Source organism: Penaeus japonicus, unplaced genomic scaffold, assembly GCF_977035675.1.
Source record: "Penaeus japonicus unplaced genomic scaffold, GWHDUDI00000001_assembly GWHDUDI00000022, whole genome shotgun sequence".
Taxonomy (NCBI): Eukaryota; Metazoa; Arthropoda; class Malacostraca; order Decapoda; family Penaeidae; genus Penaeus; species Penaeus japonicus.
The window spans coordinates 5085731-5096053 of record NW_028234424.1 but is presented as its reverse complement, the minus strand read 5'-3'; the positions used below and the strand labels follow the sequence as shown (position 1 = coordinate 5096053).

Below are 10323 nucleotides of genomic sequence, written 5' to 3'. Positions count from 1 at the left end.
AGTGTCAGGCTAGAATTGGGCGCATTTGTTTTTGTTCAAAGGAGATATTCGCGCATGGTAACAGTGGCAGCGGTTATCCCAAGCTTCTCTTCCTTCCCCACTCAAGTTCTGTTTGCGAGTTTCTTTATCATCTTTATTCATTATTTTATAACTACTGTATGACGAATAGAAAAAAAAATCAAGTGATCTAATCATTCAATAAATGGACATGTTTTACAGCAGATCTGATGTAATCGTATCCCAGGCATCACAGCTTAAATTAAGAGAGTGAAAATAAGGCTACGGCTCCCCGCGATACTAACCCAACGATGCTTTTGCAAATTGCAAAGAAAACGTGGGTTACGTTCAGAACATAACCCCGCGTGACAGAAACGCACATTCACACACACACAAACACGCACGCACACATGCATTCACAAACACACACATACACACAGTGGCATTGATGTTGTTGTCATATTGTGTTATGTTATGCTTAGTGTTGCTGACTTCGGTGTTGTGATTTCAGTTGCTCTCTTGTTGCCGACGATCTTGATGGTCTTTCGAAATGTTTGTTAAACGCTTCGGAGATGTTGCACTGAGGTAGCACTAAAAACTTTTGTTGAGCATATTTTATCAGTAATCATTTATCTGGAAATTATGACATAAAAACATTTCTCCTCAGTGCGATTTTGCAAGATTTGGAGTAGAAGCATTTCTTTTGCAACCTGCTATTTGTAAATATATCTTTACACATAGTCAAACAACCATGTAAACCAATAAGTGTTCTAGATCTAGTTAAAAGCAAATTCTATAACCGAGTTCATTATAACAAATCTATAAAAGGGTATAAATGATACTAAATATTTTCTTCAATACAAGAGATTAATGTACGCCCTTCGGGCTATCCCGTCTTCAGAACTACAAACGCCAACAAGCGCACAGGAACTTATATATTAGCTAAGAGCTGACGACCCAGCTGATTCCCGTGACCTCTCGCTCGTTGTCCGCATGATAGACGTTGCCGTGACCTTGGATAACTTGAAGCGACGCGACGCCGTGTTCATGTTCTCCTCCGTCGCGATGTATGCAGCTTCCATCATTTTAACTTTTAATTTGATTAATCCTTCATGGATCACTTTGGCTCGCACTAAACATATACCTATTCATTTATCTATTCATAATATATATTCATATATATGTATTTGACTGAATTTGCCCTGAGACTACTGTAATACTTCATTCGTTAGTGTTTCGTTAGGTCAAGGCAGGTCAAACACGGTTGTCGTATTCCATTTATTCACTAAAACCAATGTGGCAAGACTCGACCTGCAATATATTTTTACATCAAACAACAAAACAATGATAATGATAATAATAATATATAAATATATGTAGATCTAATTTAAAAAGTAGCTACCTAAAAAGAAATAGTAGTAAGAGATACCGAGCGAGAGGTTGTTGGGTAAGGCAAGGGTGATAGTTTGTTCTTTCTTGTCGGGTTTTACTTCGTTCATGAGGGCTTTGAGTCATGCATTTTGAGCGGCTTTGACTGTCAGTTGTGCGACTTGCTCTGCGGGATTTTTTATTTTATTCTATTTATTTATTTTTATTTTTATCTTTTGCTTTGGTCTTCTTTTTTCTTTGATTCCTCTCTGGCGTTTTTGCGGAATTTTTATTTAATTTTATTTATTTATTTTTATTTTTTGCTTTGATCTTCTTTTTTCTTTGATTCCTCTCTGGCGTTTTTGCGGGATTTTTATTTAATTTTATCCCTTTATTTTTATTTTTTGCTTTGGTCTTCTTTTTTCTTTGATTCCTCTCTTGCGTTTTTGAGGGATTTTTCATTTTATTTTATCTATTCATTTTTAATTTTTGCTTTGGTCTTCTTTTTTCTTTGATTCCTCTCTGGCGTTTTTGAGGGATTTTTATTTTATTTTATTTTACTTTGGTCTTTTTTTTTCTTTGATTCCTCTCTGGCGTTTTTGGTTGCCTTTTTTATATGTCGAGGTGCAAGTTATTTATGTGTGGTTGTTTCCCCCACATTCGGAGAATAGTGTTCGACTTCTTTTTGTCTGGGCACTGGGTGATGGGCGTAAATCGTTCGTTTACTTTTGGTCTGGGGCTCATGTAGTAGTTGAAAAGATAATAAACCCTTTTCTTTGGTTTCTGCTACCGTGGCGTGGTCATTGAATTGATTTGGGCATCAGGGAGGCGGTGGTTATTTAGGTCAGTGAGGGTTCAGTCTTCTTTTGAAATTTCTTTCATTAGTAAACGATCAGGTTGTTAAAAACCCCACGGTTAGTTTTGCCTTTAGTTCGGAGGGCATTGTTGGTTCATTTTTTTTTTTATAGTGGATTTCGGTCACGTTCTTTGAATAGCTTTTCGACGTACGGTTTCTTGGCTTTGGCAGATGATTAGGTAGCTGTCAGCTGTATCGATAGTCCTTAGGGTGCGGATGTCGAAGAGGGTTTCCAGGAACAGCTCTCTCCTTCGCGGAGAAATGGTATATCAATGTTGATTTCTTAGCACGGAAGGCACAAACACACGCACGCACACTCACTTTCCATCCCTCGAATCCCCCCCCCCCCCTAAAGCCATAGGCCTAGCAGGAGAGTCGAGGTGTAGCGACTCTCGTCACTCAGCGATTCACATACGTCGCACAGAGGTAGTCGCTGCCACCACGGTATATTATACTTTGCAATCACAGGGCGCGATTTCGTGACTCCAACGTGACATTCTAGCTGAACGTGTTGGCCTTTTAAAAATAAAAGTCAACGGGCGATGATCTGTCAGCACCTCAAAAGGTCTTCCATATCCATAATCATTAAATGCCCTAAATGCCCTCATCCCTTCTACAACAGCGAGAGCCTTCTGCATCTGTCGCCGAGTACCTAATTTCTGGACCCTTTAACTTACGCCTAAAATATGCAACTGCATGAGGCTTCCCTTCAACACGTTGCATCAGACACGCTCCTATCGCTAACTTAGATGCGCCCGTATGAATTTCGAAGGGTATGTCAAAGTCAGGTCTACGTAGGATAGGTGCTGTAATCAACGCTTTCTTTAATTTGCTGAACGCCTCGTCCTGTTCAGCTCCTCACGTGAACCGTGTGTCTTTGCATGTCAACGAGGTCAGCGGCGACGCGATCGTAGCGTTAGCGCGGTACGTGACGTCTGAAAAATCCGCTCGCCCCTAAAAACCGCCGCACCTCTTTTACGTTACGAGGTGTGGGCGTGTCTGCGATGGCCTTCGCCTTTTCGGGATCCGGTGATACACCATCATAAAACTTGGCAGCTTTAGTTTATCTACGGCAAACTGGCATTTATCTACATTCATTTTAAATCCGGCCTTCTCCAAAATTGCAAGCGTCTCATCTATATTCTTTCAATGGTCAGCGAAATTAGCTTAATAAGCAACCGCGTCGTCAAGTTATGCTAATGTGTGACGTGATAGAACCGTGCCAGGCAAACGCGAGGCTTCGGCTCCCCGGCCCTTTTAAAAGGGGCAATGCAACCTATTGTGATCGTGGCGGTGACAGTGCCAACACACGCGCCCAGGGGGTTTCTCTCTGCAATCGGCTGTCATATGACCAGGGGCACGATGAAAATAACAATAAGGACCAAGCGTATTAGACGTATTAGACGGCTGAGCTGACGCGACAGGGAGCGGACGACGAACATCGCGAGAATAAAAATACAAAACGGTACTTAAAACCTATGCCTAAATGTTGCAGACATGACATTATATATATATGTACATGTACGAATATAGTAGATTTATTATAGTTTACCCCTAAATGCCTCATTACGTTTTCTTTGCATGTTCTCTGAACGATAAGGGAGACTAATTTATCTGTTATTCTACGATTTTAAGTTCTAAAGTACAGAAAATATTAATTTAATTTATGATAAAATCATATTTTGTAACTCTTTTTATAGCATTTATAAAGGACACTACAACGTTTAAACATGTCAGAAAACATGTCGATAGTACTTTGTTTTACGTTCGTAGGAGTAGGGAACCAACCATGATTGTGTACGTACGTCCCATGGAGCGCACTCTCCCCGAATATTTGACCTGTAGGATTAGAGAAGTTATGACGCCAAAATATGTAAGTTAAGAGTGATGTTTAAATGTATAAAGAAGCAATAGAAGTGATATAAGTTTCTAATAAGTGGAAGATGTTGTGACATTAGCCAAAAGAGGTTAGGAGTTTTCTGTTTGCTCGAGTTCAGTTCGTACGAGTGGAATGAGGGGATAAGTGGTATGAGGGTGAAAGTAGAGATGGGGAACAGAGAACACACCAGAGTAGAAAATAGAGATGCTACAGTAATAACAAGTACACCATATAGACCCCGTTATAGAAGAGCAGTCCAAACAACCAAAGTCGACGACACCGAGACTGGCACCACGTGCTCCCCAAGAGGCCACGTGAAGGGAGGTCGTTGTATGTTCCATCTAGACCCAAGAAATCCATCCACTCCGTGACGAAATGGAATGGGCGTAGTTTTCTTCAACCAACCATCTCTGAAGGAAGACCAGATAACTTATTATTTGTTAGGGGTTTTGGAGGCTTTGGGTGGCATCAGTTATTAGGGTTTAGAAAAGAAAAACGCCTTCTTTGAATAATTGATTATTAACAAACTCAAAACAATAACACTACAAATACAATAAAACACGAAAAACAAAAATAACTAAAACTACATAAAACGAAACAAAACAGAACGTGCATTACGTTAGACATAAAACAGGATAAATTACGTTAAACATTCTTAAAATAGGACACAAATAACGTTTAACATAAAAACAAAACAACACTAACTACTTAACACGGAACACATATACATAGGACACAACACACGGGACACAATACACAAACACTATACGCGAACGAAGCAAGTGTTCAACTTACCGCGGCTCATTTTCACGAGAGCACAAGACGCCGAGGCTTTTGACGAAGCACAAAAGGGGGCAGGTTCATAACCAGTAATGGAGGAGGGGCTTCGGGCTCCGCCATACGGTACACGGCACCAGGCGGGGTACGTGGCGACGGGTCCCAAATCCACCAAAAAACACACACGGCGACCCCCAAGCTCCGGCTGCTACCCGCTTCTGCCACAGGAAGTGTGTTGTGTACCGTGGCTGGTGGCGACAGTCGTTAAGGTTGTTCAGGGGGGGGGGGTAACTGCCGCCCAGTGCTCGTGCAATTGTCTCATGCAATGTGGCATTATAAGGCACGGGACGTGGCATGGCCTCGTGCCACTACAGAGGGATGCATCCTTGCTAGAAATAAGGGGAAAATGAGGGTTATACAGTGGTCATCAGTAAGATTAATTAAGTTGGGTTATATTTTGTATGGACATGCGTGATTTATGACAAACTCCCATCAGTACACAGTTGGGTTATATTTTGTATGGACATGTGTGATTTATAACAAACTCCCATCAGTACAAAGTTTGTATTCTTTCGACATCTATAGACGGGCACCTCCTTAATTTTCAGAGAGACGTGACGATCAACCCGGAACGTCTGGAACGAAACCGAAGACGACGACGAAGAAGAAGGGGCAAAGGGATGACGTGAGGCGATCCACGGTGAGTACCATTTATCACTCTCTCTCTCTCTCTCTCTTTCTTTCTCTCTTTCTTTCTCTCTTTCTCTTTCTCTCTCTCTTTCTCTCTCGCTCTCTCTCTTTCTCTCTCGCTCTCTCTCTTTCTCTCTCTCTCTTTCTTTCTCTCTTTCTCTCTTTCTCTCTCTCTCTCTCTTTTCTCTCTTTTCTCTCTCTCTCTCTCTCTCTCTCTCTCTCTCTCTCTCCTCACACTTTCTCTCCTCTTCTCTCTCTTTCTCTTCTCTCTCTCTCTCTCACTCACTCTCTTCTCTCTCTCCCGTTCCACTCTCTCTCTCTCTCTCTCTCTCTCTCTCTCTCACACACACACACACACACACACACACACACATATACACACTCTCCCGTTTACCACTCTACCATTTATCACTCTCTCTCTCTCGCTCACAATCTCTCTCACTCTGTCTCTTTCTCTCTCACTCTCGTTAACCATTCCTTTGTATTATCGAATTATATAATTCTACAACTCACTAAATATGTAATGTCGAAAGTTTGTATGTTTGTCGAAAATAAAATTGTTTAGTTATTACCATTATATTTCTATAAACTCACTATATATTCTCTTACTTTTGCATTAACGATTAATGAATTCGGTGGGACGATTAGTGCCATCCACACATTTCTTTACTACCTTGTGACGTTCTTTCCTATTCATGCTGAGACTTTCAGTGGTCTAAGTAAAGTCAAAGTCAAAGGGAGAAAAATAAGAATAGAATAAAGATCTGTCTATATATGCACACACTCCTCCCCCACTCTCTGTTCGTCTTTCCTTCTTCCTTCCCTTGGCCCTGTATGTATAAGGTTACCAAGCAGACATGCGGAACGCCAAGAACCACGAAGCGAGGCCCGGAATGCGCTCGCCCAAGACACTACGGTTTAGGAGCTCACAGCCCTAGCAGACGCCAAAAACGCCCAGAAGAGAGAGCATGGCTGTCATTTCCCAGCAACCAAGAGTGTGGCACCCGTCGAAAAGGACAGCCGGACACCCTCATTTAATAACGTGGAAGGGCCGCCTGGAAAATAACCTAAGAAGCAGCAGCCAAGGACAGAAGAATATAGAAAACGAAGGAACGAATCCGACACGCCTACAACGGGGACGCCCGGACATCACCACCAAAATTTGTGGTTGGCCTGAACCACGCATAAGCCGGACCACAAGTTCGCCCTTCGAGGACGACTTCAGATAATAGTTTGTTCATAATAATTAGCAAGTCGAGGACGACTTGGTTAATAGGCTCTCTCTCTCTCTCTCTCTCTCTCTCTCTCTCTCTCTCTCTCTCTCTCTCTCTCTCTCTCTCTCTCTCTCTCTCTCTCTCTCTCTCTCTCTCATTTTCGCTTTCTTTAGTAACACATGTCATAATTTCAGCTGACTGAAAAGGAATCCTCGGCCTACCAGCCTCAGCAAGAACCGCAGGAGAAGACTGCCCATCGAGATTATCAAGAGATGAAAACACCACAGGTGAATATACTGGACAAGATTCAGGTTAGTATTCCATTTAATTTTATATCTATATCTATCTATCTATCTATATACTTATGTATACATGTATATATATATATATATATATATATATATATATATATGTATATATATACATATACATATACAAATTTTTACCTCCCTGACAGGGACTCGAACCCGCGCCGTAAGATTGACAGATACGGAGGTGAGACCGCCCGGCGAGAAGAGAGAGCGAGAGCGAGAGAGAGAGAGTGATAAATGGTACTCACCGTGGATTGGCTCACGTCATCCCTTTGCCCCTTCTTCTTCGTCGTCGTCTTCGGTTTCGTTCCAGACGTTCCTGGCTGATCGTCACGTCTCTCTGAAAATTAAGGAGGTGCCCGTCTATAGATGTCGAAAGAATACAAACTTTGTACTGATGGAAGTTTGTTATAAATCACGCATGTCCATACAAAATATAACCCAACTTAATCTTACTGATGACCACTGTATAACCCTCACTTTCCCCTTATTTCTAGCCAGGATGCATCCCTCTGTAGTGGCACGAGGCCATGCCACGTCCCGTGCCTTATAATGCCACATTGCATGAGACAATTGCACGAGCACTGGGCGGCAGTTACCTCCCCCCCCCCCCTGAACAACCTTAACGACTGTCGCCACCAGCCACGGTACACAACACTTCCTGTGGCAGAAGCGGGTAGCAGCCTGAGCTTGGGGGTTGCCGTGTGTGTTTTTTGGTGGATTTGGGACCCGTCGCCACGTACCCCGCCTGGTGCCGTGTACCGTATGGCGGAGCCCGAAGCCCCTCCTCCATTACTGGTTATGAACCTGCCCCCTTTTGTGCTCCGTCAAAAGCCTCGGCGTCTTGTGCTCTCGTGAAAATGAGCCGCGGTAAGTTGAACACTTGCTTCGTTCGTGTATAGTGTCCGTGCATAGTGTTTGTGTATTGTGTCCCGTGTGTTGTGTCCTATGTATATGTGTTCCGTGTTAAGTAGTTAGTGTTGTTTTGTTTTATGTTAAACGTTATTTGTGTCCTGTTTTAAGAATGTTTAACGTAATTTATCCTGTTTTATGTCTAACGTAATTCACGTTCTGTTTTGTTTCGTTTTATGTAGTTTTAGTTATTTTTGTTTTTCGTGTTTTATTGTATTTGTAGTGATATTGTTTTGAGTTTGTTAATAATCAATTATTCAAAGAAGGCATTTTTCTTTTCTAAACCCTAATAACTGATGCCACCCAAAGCCTCCAAGACCCCTAACAAATAATAAGTTATCTGGTCTTCCTTCAAAGATAGTTGGTTGAAGAAAACTACGCCCATTCCATTCCGTGACGGAGTGGATGGATTTCTTGGGTCTAGATGGAACAAACAACGACCTCCCTTCACGTGGCTTCTTGGGGAGCACGTGGTGCCAGTCCTGGTGTCACTGACTTTGGTTGTTTGGACTGCTCTTCTATAACGGGGTCTACATGGTGTACTTGTTATTACTGTAGCATCTCTATTTTCTACTCTGGTGTTTTCTCTGTTCCCCATCTCTACTTTCACCCTCATTCCACTCGTACGAACTGAAATCGAGCAAACAAAAAACTCCTAACCTCTTTTGGCTAATGTCACAACATCTTCCACTTATTAGAAACTTATATCACTTCTATTGCTTCTTTATACATTTAAACATCACTCTAAACTTACATATTTTGGCATCATAACTTCTCTAATCCTACAGGTTGGTTCCCTACTCCTACGAACGTAAAACAAAGTACTATCGACATGTTTTCTGACATGTTTAAACGTTGTAGTGTCCTTTATAAATGCTATAAAAAGAGTTACAAAATGTGATTTTATCATAAACTAAATAAGTATTTTCTGTACTTTAGAACTTAAAATCGTAGAATAACAGATAAATTAGTCTCCCTTATCGTTCATAGAACATGCAAAGAAAATGTAATGAGGCATTTAGGGGTAAACTATAATAAATCTAGTATACTCGCACATGTACATGTATATATAATGTCATGTCTACAACATTTAGGCATAGGTTTTAAGTACCGTTTTGTATTTTTATTCTCGCGATGTTCGTCGTCCGCTCCCTGTCGCGTCAGCTCAGCCGTCTAATACGTCTAATACGCTTGGTCCTTATTGTTATTTTCATCGTGCCCCTGGTCATATGACAGCTGATTGCAGAGAGAAACCCCCTGGGCGCGTGTGTTGGCACTGTCACCGCCACGATCACAATAGGTTGCATTGTCCCTTTTAATCGGGCCGGGGAGCCGAAGCCTCGCGTTTGCCTGGCACGGTTCTATCACGTCACACATTTGCATACCTTAACGACGCGGTTGCTTATTCAGCTAATTTCGCTGACCATTGAAAGAATATAGATGAGACGCTTGCAATTTTGGAGAATGCCGGATTTAAAATGAATGTAGATAAATGCAAGTATGCCGTAGATAAACTAAAGCGTAGTACAAACTGAAAGACCCACTTAGTGGAAAAATAATCAGTCGGCCCGCGGACAAAATAAAACCAGCGGCCAGGTGTGAGGAATTTTTTTGTTGGGTATTGTATAAGAAATTATGAATTAAGTGGTAATGAGGATACAAGTAAACATAGAGATGACCATTCCTAGGGGTAGAAAAGAGGTACATAGTGATAGTGACACTGGTATAGAAGACGAGGAAAGAAATAGGCCCCAGAGAGCACGGGAAAGTACCAGATCATTATGGGTACTAAAATGACAAGGATGAGCCTAGGTATTTATGGCAAGGGGGATGAATTCCTGCGGAGGATGTGCTTCCTACTCAATCAGGACAGCGTCCAGGAGGTAAACGAAAAGTCCTACCTTAATGGTGAGGCCGGACGAAAATTACTTTGAATGGCCATAGTAAAGTTCCTGCACAATTAATAAAGCCATACCCCTAAAAATACTAGACTCTACCTCCCTTCCTAACAAGCGACCGTCTAAAGCTGTTGCAATGGAAATTCTACAGATAAATTTATCAGGTCATGGTAAAATTACATGCAACTTTATAAAGGACCTGCAACACTGTAACACTAAGGATTGGGACCGTGGTTAGACCTAAGTTCCCTCTACTAAGTGGAGTGCCTCAAGGGCCTAAACTGAACCCAACTTCGTTTCTAAGAATACACTGCCATGAAATGTTTAATGATGCCAACATTCTCGATCATTAAGGCGTAAGTGTGAGAGAAATATATGTGTGGGTATTAATACAACATATGTCAATTACCTTCCTCGTTGT

At 41.8% G+C, this 10323-nt stretch overlaps 1 protein-coding gene and 1 long non-coding RNA gene across 2 annotated transcripts; both read left to right on the top strand.

Annotated features, from left to right (window-relative positions):
- Positions 1–5344: 5344 nt before the first annotated feature.
- Positions 5345–7295, top strand: LOC147469274 (uncharacterized). The gene is made up of 4 exons (XR_015192107.1): positions 5345–5348; positions 5486–5577; positions 6976–7092; positions 7239–7295. It is a non-coding gene; the product is annotated as an uncharacterized LOC147469274 (long non-coding RNA).
- A 23-nt stretch (positions 7296–7318) lies between these two features.
- On the top strand, positions 7319–10036 carry LOC147469273 (uncharacterized). Its single transcript, XM_086549944.1, has 3 exons — positions 7319–7447; positions 7594–7962; positions 8362–10036. The coding sequence occupies exon 2, from the start codon at positions 7645–7647 to the stop codon at positions 7948–7950; it is 306 nt and encodes a 101-aa protein (XP_086406070.1). The 5' UTR covers positions 7319–7447; positions 7594–7644; the 3' UTR covers positions 7951–7962; positions 8362–10036.
- Positions 10037–10323: the final 287 nt, after the last annotated feature.